Genomic DNA, 26,086 nt, shown 5'->3' with positions numbered 1-26,086 from the left:
CCAATTTATAATAATAATAATTGGTTTTGGGGGAAAGGAAATGGCGCAGTATCTGTCTCATATATCGTTGGACACCTGAACCGCGCCGTAAGGGAAGGGATAAAGGAGGGAGTGAAAGAAGAAAGGAAGAGAGAGGTGCCGTAGTGGAGGGCTCCGGAATAATTTCGCCCACCTGGGGATCTTTAACGTGCACTGACATCGCACAGCACACGGGCGCCTTAGCGTTTTTCCTCCATAAAAACGCAGCCGCCGCGGTCGGGTTCGAACCCGGGAACTCTGGATCAGTAGCCGAGCGCGCTAACCACTGAGCCACCGCGGCGGGTAAAACGAATTTCTAATTTTCATTTTCAGACGCTCCTTCTCGCGCGTCTGCTGACTTGAGCAGTGTTGCGAACTGCGGATTCCAACCATCGATTCGGAGCAAGTTTTCTAAATAGAAAGCTTTACTACACAACTTCTCAATGTAGCTTCTTGACCGCGTGCGCGTTTGTCATGCTTGAACGCGGGAGAAACCACGTGACAGCTATGACGCCACTCGGCCGCCGCCGCCGAACCTGAGTGCTCGCCTCGGCGTTCATTATGTTCATTAGGGTTGACAACGTTCTCGACTCCGATGATTTTGAGGAAAGGAGGGGCGCATAACTGGCTCCCTGGGTCAGTGGGCGCCTCATTTACCTTAAAGGGGCTCTGAAACGCCTTCCGAGGAGAGCACATCAACTCAATCACTGCACTGTGTTGACATGAAAACCAGAGCCAAATAATACTCTTCTACACGCAGCAGACGACCCACAATCACGTGTCAAAGTTGGCGAGCCCTTTCCGGCGACTTTTTTATGCTCGCACCCTCCTCCGTCCCCCGCACCTGCGTAGACGTGGTGAGAGGTGGCCATTGGTTAGATTCTTTCAGACGTCAGGCAGCTACCGTGGCCCCGGCCAATAAGCCGCTTATCTCCGGCGGGTCGGGAAGCTCTGCTCCCAGAGGGGGGTCGGCGAAGGAGCGCCTACCTTCCAGCGTGCAAAAAGTGACGAGAGGAGAGGGAAAGGCGCGAAGACGCTGAAATTCAAATTTTAACTACAGAAAACTCAGCTTCTACAAAGCGCATTTAAAAAATCTTTGCTGGACACTATTCGTGGAGCGGCGTGCTTCAATATTCCAGGCATGCCGCAACTTTATTAGAGCCCCCTTCACAGCCGCTTTAATCGCGCTTTGAGGTGCGTGGCGGTGGTGAGAGAGAGAGAGAGATAATAATAATAATAATAATAATAATAATAATAATAATAATAATAATAATAATAATAATAATTGGTTTTTGGTGGAATGGAAATGGCGCAGTATCTGTCTCATATATCCTGGACACCTGAGCCGCGCCCTAAGGGAAGGGATAAAGGAGGGAGTGACAGAAGAAAGGAAGAGAGAGGTGCCGTAGTGGAGGGCTCCGGAATAATTTCTACCACGTGGGTATCTTTAACGTGCACTGACATCGCACAGCACACGGGCGCCTTAGCGTTTTTCCTCTATAAAAACGCAGCCGCCGCGGTCGGGTTCGAACCCGGGAGCTCCGGATCAGTAGTCGAGCGCCCTAACCGCTGAGCCACCGCGGCGGGGCAAGAGATGCGTGCTGCATGCATTAGTGCTGACAACGTTGTGGCTGGCGCGTTCATTGGGTGACCAACCTCTCGCTATGCACCATTAAACTGCCACCTGCCAGGGTGGGCGCGCTTCCTATCCAGTGTGCAGAACGCACTAAACGTTACAGACGCCAAGAGAGAGACAGTAGTGAAAACCCCTATTCTAAATTTCACCGGACTAGCTACTTTGTTTTCGCGTTAAAGACGGCACAACTGTGGTTGCGGCGCACGCGAGCTCTCCTTTTAAATCCTCCGACATGTTATCAGGCACGCGACGCAGCTGGCGAAGGGAGCGGAGGCGAGCGCAACGACGAGGAACGCGGTGTGACGTCATACCAAGCGGCGGCGGCGAGACGCGCGGTGTGACGTCATATCAGATGGCGCGGCGAGCGCCCAAAGCAGGGCAACCGTCTCACATATCTCGGTGGACACCCGAACCGCACCGTAAAGGAAGGGATAAAGGAGGGAGGGAAAGAAGAAAGAGAAAACTGAAAATTGAAAGTTGGATTTTGAGAAAAGGCGCGGCGCTGCGCAGCGGCGGAACGCCTGCGGCTCGGTGCTACTAGTGGCGCATGCGCAGTTGTGGCTAGGGAGCGAGAGAGAGAAATGCGCCGTGTGTCGTCACTGCTCCTCGCGCATGCGCAGCAAGGCTCTCCAGGAATCACGCGAAACTGCTCAACCTGCGCCCAGTAAAGCTTTCGCTTTAAAAATAGGTGCGGCTCAACTACTGCTGAACATGGTTAGAGAGCGAAAGGTGTGGTGCGTCGGGCAACTAGACACGGCTGGGCGTCTGCAACGCCTCCCGCGCTTTCTGATGTGAAACTGCACGCTAAGTCTAGCACCTCTGTAAATTCGGAAGCAGTCTGCAAATTTGGCTTGTATTATAGCTGAAATTTTGTGGGGCGGACATCTTCAGACAAAGCGAAAGCTTCGTGTGGCCTTCGTTTGCCGTAGTCGAGTGTATAGCGCCAATGGCGAATCGGTGGTCAAACCCCGCTTTGACGACGCTGCCATATGTTGCCCGAACGTTGAGCGGTATTGGGGAGCACGCTTATAAAGCGATAGCTTCAGCGGAAAAGACGGCGTCGGCGTTGTGTCGAGAAACCCACGTCGTATCGTCTTTGCTTGCCGTTAGGGTGCCTCGATGGTCAGCGAGCGGACATCCAGGCACACTGCTTGACGTAGAATAGTGGCGCCGACATGCGGCGGCCACCGAAAACAACCCCGCGATCTGATGTATGCCGTAAGAAACAATAACACGGCGTGAAACAGCTGCTTTCGTGCAGAGCGGCCTTTTTACTGCCGTCAACACACACCCGCGGCACCGAAAGTTACTCACCAGCAAAATTAAATAGCACAACTTCGAACGCTTTTTGTTTTGCTTAATATTTTCGAACTTTAAACACAATGTTTTGGCAAAATAAAATATGAGTTATTTTCATCGTTGCTTATTTCTTTTTACAAAAATTTTAGCAGACGGCCCCTCGTATGCTCTCGGGGCGCCGCCCTGCTGTAATTGGCTGATTCCTCGTTGCGTCACGTGGTGCCGTCTCATCGTTTCGTCATTTTGACGTCACTGTCAATAACTTTTGACAGAATTTGTCACAGCTTCGTAATCTGGCCACTCGGCTTCTTTAACGTGCCCTGACATCGCACAGTACACGGGCCTCTTGAATTTCGCCTCCATAGAAATTCGACCGCCGCGGCCGAGATCGAACCCGCGTCTTTCGGGTCAGCAGCCGAGCGCCATATACCACTGAGCCACCGCGGCGGCCTGCAAGAAGTGATGAGAGGATAGGGAATAACGCGAAGACGCTGAAATTCAAGTTTTTACTACAGATAAATCAGCTTCTGTAAAATGCATTAAAAAAATTCCTGCTGGAGGATATTCGTGAAGCGGCGTCCTTTAACATCAAAATGTGGGACTCATTAACTGTATAGAAATCACGGAATTATTTTTCATGAATTGCAATCGGTTTGCCTTCCGGTCTGCTGGACGGAAAGCGTGTTTTATTTAACTTAGACAGAAATTTCATTGAAGAATGACAATTTTTTTTTTGGGGGGGGGGGCACAGCAATGCTATAGTAATACTACTGCAGTAGTATTCTCGCTCGTGTGCATTTGACTGATTGAGTTATTAAAATGGCTTAATCTACTCTAAATCGACCGGTCTTATTTCAGCTGTAGAAAATCGTTGAGCAGCAGAGTACGCAGAATAACGTATGCATGACTCGAAGGCGTCAGCCGTACGTGGGGCTTTGCCTGTGGTGAACGGGGTCGTTCATCGTAATAAATAACTTTCCCGTTCATCCGATGGCCGTTAACCGTGGTGCCGTTTTCTGTAAAGATTTCTTTCCAGTTCATTCTTTCGTCTTCCTACGATTGGCAGTTGCGACTTGTGACTTCACGACTGACGGCTATACAAACAATATCGTTCGCCTGCTCCGGCATCAAAGGCGGGCCTGACCAATGGCAAGGGAAAAAAATTACAAGGAAAAAAATTAATAAGATGATTGATCTTCGATATTGCGATGGGGCAGCCCGGTCAACTTACGCCACAGCTAACATCTTTGGTCTTCACGAGGCAAAGACTGACAGTTTTTTCCATGAATTTCGCCGCCGGAGAATCCTTGCACCACGCCGGGAGGAAGCTCGTACCGCTCGAAAGTACGCGGCCACCCGGCGGCACTGTAGGGTATCGAACCCCCGCACCTCCTGCATGCATGCGAGGCAGATGCCAAGGCCCCCAATGGTGTTGAAAGAATCGCGTAAAGAATCAATAAAGAATGCGGTCAGTTTGAGCATTCTCTAGATGATTTTACACGCGGTCGCGTGATGCAGGTGGCCTTGGGAGTGCGTGCACAGTCATGGGAGAGAGAAAGAGTGCTCGGGTCCCGAGTACTCTGCAGCAGCTATCGCTGTCACTGCTTGAACCAGTTGGAGGAACAGGGGTGTGAAAGCGCGCTCCTTCTCTCCGCCGCAGGACTATCTCTCCCCCAGCGGCACCGTGGAGATGCTGTTCGAGGCCTGCGCCAAGCTCCGGCTGCCCCTCTGCGTCCAGTTCACGGCCGTCGAGTACCTGGACAGGTGCGTGTCGCTACACACGCCGGATGGCTGAAGGCTCTTTTTCTGTCAGGTCACCCGGTCGCGCACTCTAAACCACAAATACGCCTATGTGGGAGTAAAAAGGGACTGAGCTAGTCTTCTAGGACACTCCCTTTTATGAAATGGAAGAGGACAGCTTACTCCCTTTTTACTCCTTTCATTTTTAGAGTGCAAGTGAAGGGGCAGTTGGCCAGAAGGATCGCTGTAGCATTTTGGCGCTTTCCCAAACTAATGGTGTCTTCGACTGGTCGCTTTACATCGCTCTAGAGCGCTCTTAGAGGCGACCGCGCATTCGGCAGGTCGAAACCGGCCGCTCTGACTACATTCGGCAGGTTCTTTCTGAGAGCTCGCCTCCAGCTCAGAGCGCTCCGACGTGCTCCGAGAAAAAAGTCGGAGCGGCTCCGAGATGAGTCCACGTGACAGAGCCACTTCCGCCATTTCGCGAAAGCGGTGCGAGGCCTCGGCGTCCGCTACGCGTAGGCAGAAGCAAGTGTAGGCTTTTGACGCAGCTGTAGCGTCCTTGCTGCGTGGTGCTTTGCGGGTGCCGTGCTGTGTTAGGCAAAATGTCCAAGAGACGCCGGATAACTACGCTAGGAACGCGGTTTGTGTTGCTGTCGCATGACAACAGCGATTCCAGCAGCAGCTCAGACGAGTACGACAGTGCTATCCACAAGGCGATGTTCGAAAAATGAGCGTCCCGTGGGACGGAAAGCCGGGGTAGCGATCGATACAGGCTAAGCGCCGACCGCGATTCAAACTGTGTGCGGCAACGTGTGGCTGAAAGTAATCACGGGACCTTACGTGCGGCTACTGTTGACATCAGCAGCGGTGCCGCGTAGTGGTTCCGGAAGTTACGTCCCCCTTCTGCCTCCTGCGCTTCCGCTCTAAAAACTCGCTGACCATTCGGCTTGACTAGTCTCGCTATGCGCTCAGATGGCTCAGAGCGAGAGCGGTTCCCACTCTGCCAGGTCCTAACCGGATCGCGGGAGCGACCAGCCGAAGACACCATAAAATAACTACAACGGCTACGGTAATGTTCAACACGAACAGTTCAGCGAAAAGGTGTCCCCGCGGCATGTTGCTGCTGGTGCTGCTTTACTTTGCGAGCACGCTGTTCATCCGTTGGCACGCATTTAGCAGGCGTCGACTTCCTGGGACACTCCCGAACATTTGCTGCGTTCATCTGACGAAGATGTTCCGTTTAACCGCAAGGTCTTGTGTCCCGGCTTATATGCGGCTGGATTTTCCTGTTCCTGACGGTTCTTCCAAGCTCACCAGCACGCCGAGTCTCGGCTGCTGAATGCGGCTCATCCGAGGGTGACGAATGAGGTGCATGCCCCTCGCGACGGGCACGAGAGGTGTGTGTATATATATATATATAGCTGAGCGTAGTGGCAACTGCCCCCACCGCGTTTCAAAAGGGACGCGGTCCTGTCTTCCGTCCGTCCTCAGGTGTACGCAATATTTCACACCTCATCTTCCGAGAAACTCGATGCCTTGCGAAACAGCCCTTATACCTTCGAACAACGAATGTAGCATTTCTACGCAATCAATTGACCCGCATATCCTAATCTGCGAATACTTTTCCATCAATCATGAAGCCTTGTTTTTAGCAGCAGAAGCACCCCCCCCCCCCCCCCCCCCCCCCAATCTCTCCGGTATGAAAGAAAAGCGGAAAGTGACCTTTCGTTTGCAACACTGCATAGTTGAAATACGCAGCGCATGTTTTGTTTCTGCATGTTCCGGAATATTTTTTTTTACCCCTCGCTCACAGCGGCCGACTCTCGAGGCTGAGGCGGCAAGCCGGCGTCTCTGGAAGACCGGAGCAGATGTATCCCTACAAGGAAGGCGACCTTTTCCCTCCGACTCCCCTTTGTTAGTTTATCCCACAGTGTTTGCAGACGTTGCACGGATGCATTAATGAGCCACCCGGGGTTGCCGGACCCTTGGACAGAATTACGTGTTACGCTGCTCGAGGGAGGAGGTCCGCGGTCCATACTGCTGGACGCCATATGCTGGAGGGCCTCCTTTGAAGAGCATTTGCCGCTTCGTTCTTGAGTTGTGTCCGACTATGGTGCATGTGAGCAAATAAGAATATCCCCATTATGAACTGCTTCCAGCTCTTGCTGGTTTGCATTATCTGTCGTGTAGCAGAGAAGAAATTACCATAATGTATACGTATAAGTGCAGCCACTATTGTGTTTATGCATGCGCTGTTGGTGTTTTGTGAATAAATCCAGCTTCCTGCTCTTTGCGCACTCACATGTCTCCATGCGCCACCTCGCTTCTTTAGTGTTTCGCAAAGCGAATCGTAACTTCGAGGCCATTGGCAGCAACCCGGAATGTAGCCGAGAACTTGAACCTTCATCTGCGAACGGCAAGCTAGACAAGTCTTTTGCACAGCAGCCGATTGCGTTGCAAGATTGCGATCACAAACATTGATGCGATCGGTATACACGAGACTGCAACGCGCCGTATTGTAGTCTCATGTAGCCATCACATCAGTGTTCGTTCTGTATTATGATAATACAATGTTTTCTCGTGTAGCTTCGTGAACGGGGTACTTTGTATCCTCCATTCTGCTAGGCGATAACCGGATGTCAGACGTGCTGAAGGACGAAGGGTGTCAACGCTGTTATCAATCGGCGATATGACTCGTAAATCCCACTTTCTTTTTTAAAAAAAATCTCTGTTGTTCCCTTGCGTGCAGGTTCCTGCTGCAGCACGTGCGCGACGTGCGCCAGGAGATGGGCGTCCCGGCGTGCGTGCGGCCAGCGAACGGCGCCGTGGGGTGGGACTCGGTGAAGGCCAGGCTGGGCGACCAGGTGCCACTGCGCATACTCTCCTGCATCCAGATCGCCAGCAAGATGTTCTCCAGCGTCAAGGTACGCGTCTCCGCCCACACTGCATGACGCCTCACACGTTCCTTTAGCACGAAGTTCGCGAAACAAAAAAAAAGGCTGCGCTTAAAGGCGCGTCTGACGAACCCGGCGCACGTCGGGGGAGATCTGACCAGTGTTTTTGAAAGTCCGGCCATCTGATTATCGCTCTGCGGTCCGCTCGATTTTGTCCTCGCTGTGTTCGTCTGGGTTGCCGTTTACGAGGGTATATATAGTTTCATATTTGGTTCAATATTACTTACCCATTGTCCGCGATGGGGCGGTTGGCGTTCGGCGCGCGTACTTTGAGTGCGCCAGCAATGATCTGATTCGCATGACAAGCAGCTTGCCTTCCGCCCACTTGTACCGGTTGTCTGCGCGTCATTTGGCTGCAGCGTGCGGACTATTTCCCGGATATTTCCGCGCCAACACGGAGCACATGTGCTTTTCCGCCGAATGCCGCCAAGTCCGCCTCGTGAACTCGGAGGTGAGGCGCTGTTCTCCGTGCCAAAGTCGAGTTCGAGCCGCATCGGCGCTTCAAACGCGGGGCTCGAACCCGCGCGGGTTTAAACTCCACGCACGCGCGAACTTTCGCGCGAAAGACCTAGCTTCAACCTGGGCACTTTCCTCCCCCCCCCCCCCCCCCCCTCAAAACGCGCGCTTTTTGCCCGGAAGTGGCTCGCACACGCTTCCGCCTTTCCGTGTGCTCCTCCCTCGTCTGGTGGAGCACGTCTTCGTGCGTCGGCCTGGTCATCGCCGCTCTGCCACCGGAGGCGTCATATGAAATCGACACGATGTTTCTGCACGGGCTGCAAAGCAGAATGTAAAAATTTTAAGTATGAACTGTGTATAACCTGTCAATAACTTTAAGGTGCTTGTTGAGCCGGGTACGGACGCTTCATCCTCGGTGATGTATACCTCTGTTCTTCGGAGGTCGGTGCGGAGTCGCCGCGGCATGAGTGCTGTTGATAGCTTGCTGAAATTGCAATCAGATCGAGTTGACGGAATTACGCAACTGGTTACTAAGCTGGAGTGTGAAGACTCGAAGCGAATCCACACCTCTGCTGGCGTCGGTCGCCTGCATGCGACGTGGTGCGAGCGACGGCGGTGTCCGCCGCGCACAGCCGTGCCTGAAGACGCCGATCTGTGCCATTTGTGGGGAGTTCTGGGGAATGTTTCGCTATACGCTCGGACATATGCGTGTGCATTTACGACCGCTGATGCTTCGTGCATGTCACTGGTTTTTGCGCAAAAGCGTCGAGTGACGAGATGACAAGCTAGGTATATTTCGTTGTCGCCGCATCGGTTGTGTGACTGCCGGAGATTGGGCGAACTTCTGTTTGCACATACATTGGACGTGACTTTAGCCATGGACCTACAGTGACTTCCGCCGTATACCTTTCACGAGAATGGACTGGGTACGTTCAGACGTTTGGTTAAACATTAGAAGAAGAAAAAAATGGCAGGCACACATCGGAACACCGATCGTTTTCATCTAGGAGAATAATCGAGGACTGTTCTCATAGCGAGGGAAAAACGTGTATTATGCACCTTCTCCGCACCTGCGTGGTGACGTCATTTGTGAAGAAAACGCGAAGAAGGAATGGAAGGGCATGTTAGAGGCGGCAGAAGAGAAAGTGTGGTAGACGAGGCCTTCCCAGATGCAAACCTCCAGTCATGCCTCGAGCTAGAGGAACGAGTCACGAGTGAACGAGAGTTGAAATTCTAGTCTCAGGACTGCAGGAGTTTACCTATGTGCAAGAGTGCTCGCACCATAAAAGAAAGGGCGTCCTGTACCGCTAGTGAATGGGCACTGAAGTTTATTGCGGAATATTGGACGAAGGCTCGAACAGCGCTATTGATGTTGTTGACTACTGAATACGTTGCAAAATAACTGATTTTTTTTTGTCGAATTACTACAAAAAAAATATAAAGCAGTTATTTCTCGCTGCTTAGAGTTCCGTTCGCCTTCCGGGGCAGTGCTCTCAGGAGACAACTCCTATTGTTGGTTCGAAAGCTGAAATTCTGTCGCATTTTGGGCGTGCTTACTGCAGTTCACACATACGTGCATCAGCGAAGCTAACAGTTAATTCGTTATTTGAAACTTACATTGCTCAGCTTAAAAAAAAAGGGAGGGAGGGAGGGGGGGGGGGGGGGGGCTTTAGAGCTCGTTCCGCATCTGTCACCTATAGTTCAACGCGGCAACTTAACACTGCTGTGCGAAGCATCACACTAACGCGTCACAATGTTAGCGACAACAAAGGAAATATTCTTGTTTCTAATCTCCAACTAAAACCCGTCCAACAAAGCAGAAAGTTAGCTGCAGTTCTTTTCTATAAAAGTAATTTAGTCTACAAGTCCTCACAAAGCTACTGGAAGAGCAGATAAGTGCGGTAAATGTGAAACCTTATCGCAATTATGTTGTTGTCGCTGAATCACTTAACCCTAACAGTTATCAGCTAGAACATCAACGCACCTTTTTTTTTTCTTGTTATCAACTTCACGTGCTCACCATTCCCTTGCGCCGGGACCGGTATTAGGTCTTCGCAGGAAGAATTATCAATGCGAATACCCCTGGAGATTACTTGTATAAGGTCATCGCGCTTTTGACATGAGCATGGGATGAGTTTATCTATACTGTGAACGGGCGTTTCTCAAGCATGACATGCGGTTACTTCCTGTCCATTTCCATTTTCTTTAACTGCTGCTTATCACCGAGTGCTTTACTGCAGTTCTCCTTTCTACTTCAAGCTGCCAAGATTGTGTTTGTCACTGAGCAGCTGGCGCATTCACTGATGGCCAGGTGGCGCGCACTTGGGTAGAAAGCGTGGCACGTGGCAGAGGCTTACGCTAAACCAGTGACGGGAGCGCAGATTCAATCTGTGCTGCCGCGCAGCACGAATTGGTGTCATAAAATGGAGGCATGGCGACAAGACAGGGTCGTGGCACTGGAGCCGATGGTCGCTTCGCACATGGCCTGCGCTCACGTTTACACGTTCTTCGATGGGAAGCAAGTTGGGTCAAGGGATGGTTGCTTTTCTCTGTATAATACACGGCCTGCTGTAAAACCTTCACTTGTACACCTTTTTCTTATCCGAATGTCAGCGCTTAGATTCTGTGCAAAATACACTTCCGGACCGAGGCGATAGTCATCTCCACAGCCGGTTTGGAGGTAAAGGCGCGTAGTTTCCGAATCCCTGGCGTACTGCACCGGCATTACGCCTCGTGGAAAGGAAGACTCCCAAAGAAAATACCATAACTTGTTTGGCAGTAGTCTTCTGAAAACTTTTCAATGTCGATAAAACAAAAACAGAAATGGCAGTGACTCAGATACTAGCTGTTACAGCATTTTACTACTTTCTAGCAAAACATTTACTACCCTCTTCAGGATGATCAGTAAAAGTCGGCCTTTCCTACCTTTTTACTGTCGGTGGTCGCTAGTTAGTACATGGCTAATAACCGTTCCTTTAACTCCCCAAAATATTAGTAGAAAATAATTGACACAGGCTGTTGTGTGAATAAAATGGTTTTGTAATTAAGCAGTTCTGCATCGTCGTGCGGTTAGGCAGACTAACCTGTTTCTACAATCACAACTTCATAAAGCTAGTGTCTGAGCTCAAGGGGTAAGAGTCACTAGCCGATAACTGAGAGGCAGATTTGCGGGTACATAAGACGGAGAAAGATTTATCCGTGCATGCTCACTGCGCGTGCCGCGCTTGTGTGACTCTTTCTTATGTGTTCTTTTGTATCTTGTACCTTTGAGTGCACCGTCGTTGTGATGCCGTCGCCTCGCATAATATGTACAGGTAATTCATCATATGCCTAAGCCAAAACGTGTGACTTACGGCCAGCACTCTCTCGTGGCTCTCACTGGTGTGGGGCACTGCTCGCATGAAGCATCACAGCTTTTTTTTTTTTTTGTAGCGATAGCTACATTACGCTAGCATTTCGAGTCTTCAGCGTGGCGGCGGCGCCGCGTAGTCACGTGGTTGGTCACGTGGTGCGGAGCAGCTGCTGGCGGAGCGGCGCGCCGGCGAAACTGGGGGAGGGGGTGGAGGGGAGAGAATGAATCACATCCAGGAACGAAGGTGAAGAAGGAACGCCCAGCGAAACGCAGCGGCGAAATACTGACTTTGCAGTTCGACTGAGCGAGTTCCACTCTACCAGCTGTAGCTATCGCGTCACTCGAGGTTTAACCAGAGCTAAACCACAGCCAATTTTTTTTCCAGCGCGTAGGTACACAAAACGGTGTACACCCATTTTCTTAGCAAATACTACTAGCTTTTTGTCTGTGACTAGTGCGCTTCACTAGCTTCTTGAGGTAGTAACTTTCACTAGTTCAACTTTTACTACCTTCTGTTACTATAGAAGGTAGCGGTTTGAAGGTTGCGGTATATATAGTTCGCGTTGCATATTTTTACACCGCGTGCTCTATATGCCGTCTGAAACCACTAATGGACTGCTCCACAAATTTGCATGCGTGCATGATCTATAGTAAGCCTCCAGATGCAGCCGGAAACACACCTTGTTACTGCGCTCCTCGAGGATTTGTGCTTGCAGTTTTCGAACAAAATAAAAGAAAACATGTCCGCACTTGGAACTCGAGCAATAATGAAATGCACCAGGCGGTATCTCTGTAAAGTTCATTCTTATCAGTACCCAAAAGAGTAATTTGTGAAGCACTAATTACGTGTAGGTGGAATCGACAGGCACGTCCAAACGAGGTATAATATTCCACAGTTTTCGAGCAGAAAATTCGCATTATCGGCATTATATGAGCTCTAAAAACAAACCACAAAAATGCACCCGAAGGGTCGTAGTTGTTATATCCGTTATGGGAGATTTCTTATTACTAATAAGTTCGTAATTTAATCGTAAGATGCTCTTTGCATTACATTGACGGGGTAGTTAAGATTAGGTGGTGAAAAAAAAAACCGCGTTACCAACCGGATTAGACAGTGACTCATCCGTCATCATTATCATCACTTGTCACCGTCGGCGCTGGCAAGCTGTTAAGTTTTTGTCGATGCGAAGCGTTCTGAAACAGCGACGCTTGGTCTCTGATTAAATTTTCTCTCTGGCGGTCGTCGCGTGCACACACCACTGCCTTCGCGAAAGCGTTCGAGATTTCGACGGGCATCTCGGTGCTCCCCGAACTTTGAGCTGAACTATACCCGGCTGTGTGTGAGCCTGATAACCGCCGTTGTCATCGCCGCACTGGTAAAAACGGCGGGGTTGCTGATCGCTGTCTCGCATTCGTTCAGCCGCGTCTTGGCGCCCCGCGAGCGACGGCCCGCGTCCTATCCCATGGAGCGCCACAACGCATCCACGGCCTTTTGACTCCACGGATCTGCAACAAGTTCTTGCGCGAAGGTACAGCCAACAGTCTGATTTCTTGCGCTATAATCTTGACGTGTCGGCGATTTTGATTTCTCGCTTTTAGGTGTTGCATTGCCTGTGGTTTCGTTGACACTTGTCTGTGTTAGGACTTGAAGCCCCGGTCTGATCCATAGCTTTGCGAGAAAACCTGCGTGTGTTGATTGAAGATGGCTTATGGTTTGTGGGGGTTTAACGTCCCAAAACGACTCAGGTGATGAGGGACGCCGTAGTGAAGGGCTCCGGAGATTTCGACCACCTGGGGTTCTTTAACGTGCACTGTCATCGCACAGTACACGGGCCTCTAGAATTCCGCCTCCATCGAAATTCGACCGCCGCGGCCGGGATCGAACCCGCGTCTTTCGGGCCAGCAAGTGTTCGCTGCGATACCCGAAAGGGAATAACGAAAACACTTGTTGCAGATGTTTGCTTTCAGTTCTTTCTACAAGAACATGCGGGCATAATTGCTGCTACGACCGAGCGGCCTAGCTGAGGGCAATATGTGGCTATACAGTTTGTCGAGAGGCTTCGTCTTAAGAAACGGTAGAGTCCGTGACCCCCTATTCTTGGAATTAGTTTTGCCGCATACGTTCCCGTCGTTGCTTGTGCCGTATTCATGCACGTTTTTGTCGAATATATGCGAAGCCAGCTAGCTTGTGCATGACGTCAGGGCCACCATGCTGGAACACCGCGCATGGCTTCCACCATGCTTCTCCGCGGTATAAGTGGCGATAAATCGTTTCGGCAGGTGGACACACAGGGCTAAGACTTTACACAATTTTTAAAAGTAGGCTTTTTGATTTAGAAGAGCTCTTTTCTTCTGCATAGTATTTCCAGCGGAATACAGCTGAGACGTGCTAGCTATTACGTTGGTTAACTAATTGAATAGTTAACTTTTCAACTATTACCGTTAGACTCCTTAAATATTGAGAGACGTGTAGCGCACCGTAAGTAATATCCATATCAGTTTTTAGGATTTCGAAAACGCGGTTAGCCTCGGCGCTGTGGCCCAACAAAATTTGGCTATTTCGGCGAGTTACGTGCATTAGAGAGATTGCTTTGCCTGCAAGTTTCTCGTAGGCGCATGTAATTTGGCGCGATGTAGCCAAAATTTGTTGGGCCACAGCGCCGAGGGTAACCGGGTATTCGAAATTCTAAAAACTGATATGAATATTGCTTACGGCGGGCTATATGTCTCGCAATAATTAAAGAGTCTAACAGGAATAGCTACAAAGTTAACTATTCAGTATTAGTTATCCAACCGGGTAACTAGCACGTCTTACCTGTACTCTGATGCATTACACCGCTGACAATGCTATGCAGTAAAAATTGCTCTTCTAGCTTAAAAAAGCCTATTTTAAAATGTGTGCAAAGTCTTAGGTGCAACACCCTGTATTTTCGCCGTACTGCTGGTCCTCCAAACATAGCGAGCGCAGGGAAGTCAGCGCAAGCCGTTTATTAACTGCTTCTGCAATTGCTGTTAACTGCATGGCGGCTAAATATAGCCCTTTAATTTAAGAATAGGCACATTCTGTGGCAGAGAGAGCAGCCTCTGTTTTTTTCCCAGTGCTTCGTTGTCGCACGGTTCGGTCTATAGGCACCAGATTAACGCATCTTCGGCGCTTGCAAACATTCACTAACTCTTTTGCAGCTCTGTGCATGCAGTCGAAAAAAAAAATGTGAAGAAGCGATTGCATGCCACGCTATCGCCGCTATACAGGATGTTCCAGGAAAGACTTCTGAAAAGTCTGAACGGAAATAATTCTGAAAGGAAGTAATTCTGAAAAGGCGTTTCGCCTCCATCGAAACGCGGCCGCCGCGGTCGGGTTCGGTCGAACCCGGCCGCGGCGGCCGACCGCGGAGTAGCCGGGTTAACCCGGCTACTCCAGCTCAGTAGACGAGCGCCTTAACCACTGAACCACCGCGACCGATTTTAAGAAATTCTCGAAGATAGTTTTTTTTAGGTAAAGTAATGGCTTTTTCAGCATAGAATTACCAGTGATATGGATAGCTCATTTTTTAATAATAAACTTTTTCAGTATTAGCGGTAGGCGCCTAGTTAAAATTAGATATTTGTAGCAGATCGTTAGTAATAGCCATATTAGTTTTTATAACTTTCGAAAACGCAAATAATCTTGGCGCTGCTTCTCGACAAAATTTGGCTTTTTTGACTAATTACGTGCACTGGAAAGGTTGCTTTGCTCGCATGCTTTTCGAAAGCGCATATATTTTGGCACGATGTAGCCAAATTTTGTGTGTGTCTGCAAGTAAAGATGTTTCACAAGCAAGCACGCTAATTACTGATAACTAAATTGTTCTGGATGGCAAGAAATACCGAGATATGCTCTAAAAAGCTTCTGACTACACAAAATTGCTGCATTAAGTCACTGAAAAAATCGGTATTTCGTTCGTCGAAAACAATATTCGCCGAAAAACGTAGCGTCCTGAAATGAAATACCGAACAAAGTCCGCCGAATTTCCCAAATGTATAAACCGAAAAGCGAATTCGCTGCACGTGTCGCTACAGTTTCGCCAGCGTCCTTTACTCGCGAATTAAAAAGATCAAGTGCAGCGCAATAGTGCATAGATATTCTAGGCACTATGGCAGCGTGGAAGATGTTTCTACAGATGACTCATGTCTATCTGCTGGCGAAGGAAGCGACCCCACACGGCAAATGTACTTCGCCTGACGGCCGCCAGAGGGTGCGCCACTTGAAAAAACTTGTGGGCCTTCTTAACCACATTCTTAAAAGAAAAAAATGCGATAGCGTTTAGGTTGGCTGCTGTGGGGTCTACAATGAGTTTCTAGTGCTCTTGTGAGCTTGCCGCCAAAACTACGGTTGAAGCGGTTCCATCGCCCTTATATGGTATATGCATGAGTCATCACCTTCTAGATTGTTCGAGTACGTTCCATTGGAAAGTGTTCAAGCAATGAACGATAATCTCAAAACTGTCAATACGGAATGCGCAGTAGGAGTAGGCGGTAGGTTGGTTCGAGAGGATACCAGCAGACTATCTCAGGAGACGAAAGATCCTCCAAAGCATGAAAGCCTCTAACCTTATGAATAGAACTAGCAGAGCTATCAAAGTTCACCAATAAGCGCAGGGTAGCTGACGTAAAGAAGCTTGATATGGAGAGAATACTTCACTATACGCTGCAGAATACGCTACTGCACTGGTAGCGCGTCCCCGACTTTCCGAAGGGGAACGCTATCGCGTGCTGGTTCGAACAAGAGAACAAAGAGATCAAACAAAACAAAACGAAGCCGTATTTTATAATTCGAAGGAAAAGGGCCAATAAGAAACGGAAACGAAAACAAGAAAAACACGCACTCAACACGCGTGCAACACTACAGAATAAAGGAAAGAGTTCACCCAATACTGAGCGTCGAAGGTGAAGCGGGGGTGCCTTGTAGACTGGACGGAACGCCGGTTGATAAACTGCGACGTGTCGCTGGCGTTGCGTGGACGGAAGCGGCGAAAGAGAGCCAGGTGGTATTAGGAGCGGAGAAAACTGCACGAAGACGCCGGCGGTCTCCAGACAACAGCCCGAAGAACTTGGCAGCGGCAGGAAAAGCGTAGCCAGGTCTCGTCGACGGCGTCACGAAACGCCGGACTCTCCAGCAGCACAGACCCTCAGTCCATCGGCTGCCGCCTCCAAGCTTGCAAGGAACGCAGTAGGCTTGCGTCGGTGATCCAAGGGAGGTCACGGAAGCACGGGCCCAACGTCCGACGGCTGCCACCTCCACGCTTGAATGACCCGATCTACGCTGCGCTGTCTTCCTTTACACGTCGGTTTTCTGACACGCCAGCTCTCCGCTCCTCGTGCTCGCCGCGCTCTTTGTCGCTGTCGCCTCGCACACACCCTTCGCACGTGCACACGTGCAACGCTGGGCTGGCACGCGCAGCGCTCCGCTGTGCGACGCACCACTGTCGACGCACCGCGTTCAAAAAAAAATAATAATTGGTTTGGGGGGAAAGGAAATGGCGCAGTATCTGTCTCATATATCATTGGACACCTGAACCGCGCCGTAAGGGAAGGGATAAAGGAGGGAGTGAAAGAAGAAAGGAAGAGAGAGGTGCCGTTGGAGGGCTCCGGAATAATTTCGACCACCTGGGGATCTTTAACGTGCACTGACATCGCACAGTACACCGGCGCCCTGGCGTTTTTCCTCCATAAGGAAGAATAATGCCGGACGCCTTTCCTGCCCGTTTCTGCCATGCGTTATCGTCACAGTTAAGCTATTATTAAGCATTTGTGCATCAGCGGAAGACATGAGTCCCACTTAGTTCAAGAGCCGGCAGAGGAAAAATGATGCACCTATAGTCGGATACAACTTACAGGCTTTTTTTTCTGTGTAAGGACCCCCCTTCCAGCCTCTGGCGTCGGCCGATTCTCATGACCCTGCTAGTGGAACAAAGCAGAAGGTGGTAGATGAAATGGGAGAATTCTTTCCCTCCATGTTCGGGGACAGACATCCCTCTCCATCGTGGCTCCCTGCATTTGCACGCGAGCAGTGTGATGAGAATCGGCCGATGCCATTGGCTGGAACGAAGTCCTTTGACGGGGAAAAGCCGCTGCGTTCTCGACTTGTATCCGACTACAAGAACCATAAGTTTTGTGTGCGGAATACTACCAAACCATCAAACAAGCCATTCAGTGTGTGTTTATAACCGCGGGTGTACAGTTCGACCAGACCCATTCTAGCGGGAAAAAAAATATGAAAAATTGCTCAGTATTCAAGCCACACAAGCCGTCTAATACGTCCGAAAGACTAAGGTAAGAAGTACCACATTTTAGGCCTTCTTACGAACCCATTGGTGCAACAGTGTACTTTTTCAACAAAACCAGCAGTCTGAACAGCTTGAAAGGCATGCCATTCAGTTTGTTGCGCCTGTGACATCATGTGGCAATGCTGCAGAGGGAAGGGTGGTTGTCCCCATGCCCTAAAAGAGGGGGGAGGGGGCGTGTTCATTGTTCGGACTAGGGGTGAGGAGAGGTGAAAGCTAGGGAGCCTAACAAAGAACAGCACCGCTCATGGGCAAAGCCTGTCTCCTCTCCTTTCCCGCATAGCCTGTACTTCATTGTCAAAAAGATACTTATACCCCTGTCACACGGGACGTTGAATGTCATTCGCAGCGAATGACATTCACAACGAATGTCATTGCCTGCTGGCGTTCCCGTTCTACACGGGTACACAAAACGGCATTTGCAAATGATGGCGATGTCCATCGGCTAACTGCTATGACAGCAGAACGTTACAAATCATGTTTTTCATACACATATTTTATGTTTATTGCTAGTATCACACTGTTACACATTAATAGACTCTTTAAAAATTTTTTGCAGCGCCTTGCGGCAGCAATAGTCAACAAGCAATCCACTGAAATATCCAAAGCAAGACAGGCTCAAAGCCGCTCACGATCCCTCCTGTACATGCCGCCCGCACTTCCTCCCGCTGTCGGCACTATGGAGGGCTGCGAAATTGGTGCCGAATTCTTGACAGTCGCTGATGAGCAACAGTGCAAGCGAACATTGCTTGTTCACACGCCTTCTGCTGGGCTGGCGAAGCTGCAGAGTTGTTTTCCATTGCGAGCACTGAAGGCAAATGGAGTGACGACCAAGCTACTCAGGCAAGATGGAGGACGGTTTGTAAACAAACGCGGCCGTCTCTACAGTAACTGGCGGCGACTGGGAACAAGAGTGTAGTTGCGCAAATCGCTTCAAATACCTTATTTTACATCAAAAAATGATTCAAAATTTCATTGCAGCAATTAAAATAAAGTTTTCTTTGAATACGTTTTGTTCTCACTAATCAGTTTTGTAATTTTTCGCCAAGCCGCTGTCGTCGAGATTACACAGGTCGCGCTTGCATGAGTTCGGGAAACTCATTCAATGGGCGAATGTCGTTAGCTGTGAATGTCATTGACTGTGCCCGTGTAGCAGCGAAAAAAACGCCATTCAAACGTAATGTCATTCGCTGCGAATGACATTCAACGTCCCGTGTGACAGGGGTATTACTCCCCTCGCCATGGGGAGTGACCTGCTCAGCATTGGCGACCTGGTACCCTATCTCAAACTTCCCCCCCTTCACTACCATTTACCCCTAGACCCAACAACCCGCCACCCACCGCACTAAGACAAAAGACCGTCTCTCCTTGCTGCCTAGCCACTGATGCAAATTTACCTTAAAAGTAACTAGTTGGCGGTAAGCGGTTTAGAAAAACAGCCCCCCCCCCTTTTCTGGACCCAAAATTGGAGGTCACCCTTGGGGAATGACAGGGCCTAACCGGATTACTCATGCTGTTTTGAAAATCGGTCAGCAGCATTGGCTAGAGGAACTCCTTGCTGTATCTTGCTAGCACAGAAGCCTGGCTCTGAACAATGGAACAAATCACAGGGAAGGTCTTTATCCCCCTGCACAAGCATAAGTCATGTTTAGCTGGAATGTGGATATAGCTAAGGCTGTAGTATACAGTGCAGACCTGTCAGAGCCTGCCTTGTATTCAGTAGCATTTCGAGGAGTGGCTGTTGTATCCTTATCTTCGGGTTTCCAGTGATCCCTCCTTTTTTTTTCTCATCTCTGCCCTTTTCCTACGAAATTTTCACTCCCCTCCAAAGCCCAAAACTGCACCCTGCGGGTGACCTCCTTTTTCTTCCTGCTTTCTTATCAGCGCCGAGTCGCGATGTGGAAGATACTGAAGTGAGGCGGGAGGGAAAGGGAAGGACAACTAGTTTTGCTCCCATTGGTCACATGATTTCTCCTCTCACTTGACAGACATGAGAACCTTTTTCCGGCACAAATCATTCTCGCACGTGCAGAGCGTACTCGTCAGACGCCGTCTACCCGTACGTGTTCCTCGCAGCGGATACGCGCACCGAGAAGCCGCCATGCCTAGTCTCTCGAAGCGAGCTCGACCGACAAGATTGCCGCTTTGCAAACGCACGATGCGTCTAAATTGGCCAGTGATTCGCTGCTACTTGCCCAGATTCGTCCACGTACTTCAGCCCATCCCTGAAGATTCTGTGCCATGTTTCGTTGGTGAATCGGCAACGTGGGAACCCCTCGTGGCCTTTCCCAGGCCGCCCTCCTACGGATCTTGTCTGTGGACCGCACCGACCCTCGAGTCCAGGGAGGACACTGTGTGCATTCAGATCGAACATTCAGCTGCGCAAGACCCGCAGCCAAAGTGGTCGTGGCGCCCGTATATCGTCACGGGAGTCCCATCCGTCGTCGGCGCCGCCCTGCTTGTGTGGGCCACAATGGCTACTACGGTCGCTATCTTTGACAACGCTACGCAGCACCGCGGCGTTCTACTGCTGGCAGTGGGCGCCGTCTTCGTCGTGGCGGCGATTTCACTGTGCTGTGTGTCACGTGGGCCGCCTCGCTCTGCTGCAGCAAGGTTCCCGGAGGGGGTGCTCCCTGCTTGAGTCCTGTATTATGACGTCAGATTTGTCAGCTTCTTCGCCATTTGTTGTCATCTTCGTGAGCAGCGACTGTACCTATTGTGCATGAATAAACATAACCTTCACTCGTTTGATGTCTCGCCTACGCGGTGTTTTTCTTGGTAGCAGCTCTTCGCGCGAGCCTGTTACAGGACGCCCGCTACAGTAGTTGACTGCACAAGCTGCATCAGTGTGCCTTTTCGCACTGCCCTTTCGTGGATGCGTATAGGCTCCTCGTGCCCAATTTTCACAAAGCATGTCTTGTGGAACTGGCGTAAGCTGTCGCTGCGCCTGTTCCTCCACGCGGGATTGAGTTCGACCGCATGGTCCCCGCACGCACCGGCCTTCATTTCGAGACATGGTTGTCCACTGATTGGCGATTGACCGCATTAGGTCCTGCTCTGGCAAAGTGCTGCGTGGGAGGTGCATTCATAGATGGTTTACGTGCACTTTCATGGTCGGCCCTTTGCGGCGGCTTTCCCCCGCCGCGGTGGCTCAGTGGTTAGGGCGCTCGACAACTGATCCGGAGTTACCGGGTTCGAACCCGTCCTTCTAAATTCTTAATTGGTTCTTAATTGGTTTCTGGGGAAAGGAAATGGCGCAGTATCTGTCTCATATAGCGTTGGACACCTGAACCGCGCCGTAAGGGAAGGGTAAAGGAGGGAATGAAAGAAGAAAGGAAGAAGAGGTGCCGTAGTAGAGGGCTCCGGAATAATTTCGACCACCTGGGGATCTTTAACGTGCACTGACATCGCACAGCACACGGGCGCCTTACCGTTTCGACTCCATAAAAACGCAGCCGCCGCGGTCGGGTTCGAACCCGGGAACTCCGGATCAGTAGTCGAGCGCCCTAACCACTGAGCCACCGCGGCGGGGCTAACCCGTCCACGGCGGCTGCGTTTTTATGGAGGAAAAACGCTAAGGCGCCCGTGTGCTGTGCGATGTCAGCGCACGTTAAAGATCCCCAGGTGGTCGAAATTATTCCGGAGCCCTCCACTACGACACCTCTTTCTTCCTTTCTTCTTTCACTCCCTCCTTTACCCTTCCCTTACGGCGTGGTTCAGGTGTCCAATGATATACGAGACAGATACTGCGCCATTTCCTTTCCCAAAAACCAATTATTATTATTATTATTTGCGGCGGCCCGCCCTGGTGGGAGATTTTGGTTGCGGAGCTGAAGGCTTTTATTCCAAACCTTGCGTCGTGCACGCACCTCTCGAGCGGCAGCTTGGCTCTGCTGCGTCGCGCCCATTTTTTGGCGACTGCATAGCGGGGCAGGTGTATTGTACTTACGAATCTGTGGTTCGGCGGAGCTGCGCTTAATTTGATACCTTATAAGGCGTATGAATGTGCATGTCGCATATGCATACAAGACGATAAATTTACACTCAACTTGTATGACTCTGTACATAGTTTGCATGGGCGGCCTCCATTTTTGGCCATTTTGTGAGAGGCTGCGGAGTCACTAATGCTAAGGAGGCCACTCCCCATGGCAAGGGGAGTAAGTACCTTTTTGACAATGAGGTACAGGGGATGCAGGAAAAGAAAGGAGACAGGCTTTGCCCATGTGCGGCGTTGTTCGTTGTTCGGCTCCCTAGCTTCCACCTTCCCTCGACTCTAGTCCGAAAAATGAACAATCTCCCCCTCCGCCCTTCCAGTGTATGGGGACAACCGCCCTTCCCTCTGCAGCATTCCCACATGACATCACGTTCGCAACGAACTTAATGACATAGACTGCCGGTTTTGTAGAAATAGTACACTGTTGTGCCAATGGCTTCGCAAAAAAGGCCTCAAATGTGGTAATTCTTACCTCGGTCTTTCGGACGTATTAGACGGCTTGTATTAGAAAAGGCTTGAATACTGAGCAGTTTTTCAATTTTTTTTTCACGCCAGGATGGGTCTGGTCGAACTGCACACCCGCGGCTATAAACAGACACTGGATGGCTTGTCTGATGGTTTGGTATTATTCCGCACACAAAACTTATAAGAAGTCAGCGGCTTTTTTCCGTCAAAAGACCTCCTTCCAGCCAATGGCATCGGCCGATTATCATGACGCTGCTAGTATGAAAATGCAGGGAGCCACAGTGGAGAGGGAGGTCTACCCCGGACCATGCAGGGAAGGAATTATCCCCTTTCATGTTCCTCCTCCTGCTTTGTCACACTAGCAGGGCCATGAGAATCGGCCGACGCCATTGGCTGGAAGGGGGTCCTTTGACGGAAAAAAGGCCTTTAAGTTGTACCCGACTATAGGTGCATCATTTTCCTCTGACGGCTCTTGAACTAAGGGGGACTCATGCCTTCCGCTGGTGCACGAAGGTTTAATAATAGCTTAGCTGTGACGATAACGCATAGCAGAAACGGGCAGGAAAGGCGTCTGGCATTATTCCTATCGATGTCTTCAGCTTTGCACCCTGTGTGTGTGAGAGAGAGTTGAGAGGGAGACGCGATCTCGTCTTGTTCATATTTCTTTCGACTGCATGCAGTCAACGTGACGTGGAAATGTGAAGAGTGGTAGAAAAAGCACCCGATGCGTGACTGCTGCGTAGGATAAAAAGTGTTTCCAACATGGCGGCGCCCTTCCAAGCAGGCGCCTCGCTTTGGGGCGAATTTGCCTGTGTGCGTTGGCCGATCTTAAATGGGGCGTCGGGCTTTCGTTGTGCCTCATCTCATATACAGCCAACTCATGAACGATATGTTTGCTGCCTTTTTTTTATTTCGAGTGATGATAATATTACTTCTCGGCCTAATCAACATGTCGGTTTGGTGACAAAAATGGTTTCCATTCTAAAAACAAGATGGCGCCATTAGGGTGAAGTCATGGCTAGGTGGCTTGAGACACCGTGCGATTTAAAGGGTTCAGCCGTATCCATCCATCCTATCGGTGCGTCTTCGTTTGTATATGTTACATACGCTTACGTATTATAAACGCAAATGCTTGCGTTTAGCGTGCATGAGCGTCCATATACACTATTATAAAACAGCCAGGTTGCTTCAGTCTTCCGTACGCCTAGACAGCGACTATTTATACTGTTTTCAGACAATATCCGCATACGCCCTGTGGCGACAAGTATATAGACGACGAGGTGCGGAGGAACTCATTTAACGCACTCTCCTCCTGATTGGCTGAGGAGGTGTCTAGCGTCTGTAGACTCGCGCTTGACGTCAGTGCACGAACCCCCCACGCACTGCACTGTCACCACTGCACTTAATCCAATTAATCTCACTGCCAAGGACGATGATTGACGAACAAGTGCAGTGACATCGCACTGAGCATGCCAATTACGTCGATTATGAATGACGTTTTTCTTGCCTGTGTAGGCCTGCGCTTTGTACCACCGTGTACCACTTAACGAGGCGAAGTGCAGCGACTTGAAGTGACTCTTAAATCTCCTGGTCTGACATCCGTACAAGTCATACCGTGGCACTGTCTGTGAAGCGTTTACGAGGCTGAGTGGATATCGTGTATTGCGTTTGCAGCTTGTTGTATATAACATGTAGGGGTCGGACTTTTCGGTTTAAACCGTTAAAAAAACACACTTTTTCAAATTCGGTTTTAACTGAAAAATGTCGGTGTTTTTGACTTACAAGGCATAGGCTGCTGAATGCGAGTTATACTCACTTAAAGTTGAAAATCAACTAAGTAGGGAACCCAGTGGCCATGATGCGACGATCGTATTGTGGGGTGGCATGCTCCACTACCTTACACGCCTCTGCAGACCAAGAAGCATCATCTCCTCGCCGTCTAGCTAAGCGCTGTTTCTTCACTATCAACTATAGTCGGTTAATTAGGTTAATAAAATGCATGTAGGACACTGACACGAACCCGCGAATGGCCGTCACGAAAAACTGTTCTGGCTACCGCGACAATTGAGCGGCAGTTCCATCGCTGTCATCAACACGCAGACCACGTGATGCGTTGCGCTCAACGCTGTAGGACAACCCAACGATAACATGTACGCCTAGTTCTTAGGAGTAAATTTGCGCTTACGTTTTTGTCTGTCGGCTATGTCATTTAATTTGAATTACTCTTTTAATGAGGGTAGCAATTGTGTCTACAGGCATGCAGGGCTTCTTGCCCGCCGTGCTCGCGAGGCGGCCCGGACTACGGCTGTTGACCAACGGCATTCACCATCTTCGCCGGCCGGCATCCTCTTTGCCTCAGTACAGATGTTTCAGAAGCAAGCACGTAAATTACTGGTAAACAAATTGTTCTTGATGACAAAAACACCGAGATAGGCTCTAAAAAGTGACCACACAGAACTGCTCCGTTAAGTCACCGAAAAAAAGTCGGTGTTTCATTCGTCGAAAATAATACTCGTATGAAAGCACAGAAAGTATATAGCGTCCTGAAATGAAAAACCGAGAAGTAAATTCGCTGCCCGTGTCGCTACAGGTCCGCCAGTGCCGTTTACTCACGAATTAAAGATGACTCATGTCTATCTGCTATGGCGCTTATCATGACTGCTGTCCGCGAAGTAAGCCCACCTCACCAATGCAAAGGATTTTGCGCAGAAATATTGGGTGAGAGCTTAGGCGACTCAACACGGCAGATGTACTTCGCCTGGCGGCCGCTAGAGGGATGCGTCTTTTGAAAAAACTTGCTAGTGATGGGGCACCACAAGGACGTAGGCGGAGAAAACGCGATAGCGTTTAGGTTGGCTGCTGTAGGGTCTACAATGAGTTCCTATAGTGCCCTTCTTGTGAGTTTGCCGCGAAAACTTCGGTCGGAACCGGTTCCGTTGCCCTTATATTGTATGCATGAGTCATCACCTTCTAGATTGTTCGAGTACGTTCCATTGGTACAGATTTCGATCAGCGACAGATTTCGATCAATTTATTTATACTGCTCATCCCTCATAGCACGTACTGACTGTAGGCGAATTGCCAGCGATGGCTCAGGCCGGAATGGGAAGCGGTAAAGGCGAGGGGCAAATAATAATAATAATAATAATAATAATAATAATAATAATAATAATAATAATAATAATAATAATAATAATAATAATAATAATAATAATAATTGTTTTTTGGGGGAAAGGAAATGGCGCAGTATCTGTCTCATATCATTGGACACCTGAACCGCGCCGTAAGGGAAGGGGAAAGGAGGGAGTGAAAGAAGAAAGGAAGAGAGAGGTGCCGTAGTGGAGGGCTCCAGGATAATTTCGACCACCTGGGGATCTTTAACGTGCACTGACATCGCACAGCACACGGGCGCCTTAGCGTTTTTCCTCCATAAAAACGCAGCCGCCGCGGTCGGGTTCGAACCCGGGAACTCCGGATCAGTAGGGCAAAAAAGGCAGATTCAACATTCACAAGTTTTGTGCTTACTATTCACGTTCTGTGTCAAATATGTCCGAATTTTCTGACGTTGTATATCGCATAAATAGCGTTGAATAACATAAATGTCGAATTTCGTAACATATACTACATCGAGGTTACGTGCGCTGGCACAGATATCCGAAGGGATTATTCCAAACACCAGGAACTGCGGTACGTGTCGGGAGAGGTGGGCCGACACTTCTTTAAAGACATTTGAAAAGCCTATTTTTCTCTTTATGTATGTTAATTTCGGCATATGCATAATTCCACATCTAAAGATGGGGAAGTATTCCTGTTATGCCGGGTGTTCCAGTGAACAGTTAAAAAAAT

The 26,086-nt window shown here is 49.8% G+C and overlaps 1 protein-coding gene across 2 annotated transcripts in view; it reads left to right on the top strand.

Annotated features, from left to right (window-relative positions):
* LOC144121163 (cyclin N-terminal domain-containing protein 1-like) overlaps positions 1-26,086 on the top strand; it is a 240,886-nt gene that overhangs the window by 2,955 nt on the left and 211,845 nt on the right. For both annotated transcript variants that reach the window (XM_077654171.1, XM_077654170.1), the window contains exons 2-3: positions 4,614-4,717; positions 7,446-7,620. In XM_077654171.1, the coding sequence (XP_077510297.1) occupies positions 4,614-4,717; positions 7,446-7,620 (279 nt within the window). The remainder of the gene's footprint in view (positions 1-4,613; positions 4,718-7,445; positions 7,621-26,086) is intronic.

Source organism: Amblyomma americanum, chromosome 2, assembly GCF_052857255.1.
Source record: "Amblyomma americanum isolate KBUSLIRL-KWMA chromosome 2, ASM5285725v1, whole genome shotgun sequence".
Classification (NCBI taxonomy): Eukaryota; Metazoa; Arthropoda; class Arachnida; order Ixodida; family Ixodidae; genus Amblyomma; species Amblyomma americanum.
This window is presented reverse-complemented; position numbering and strand designations above follow the sequence as displayed.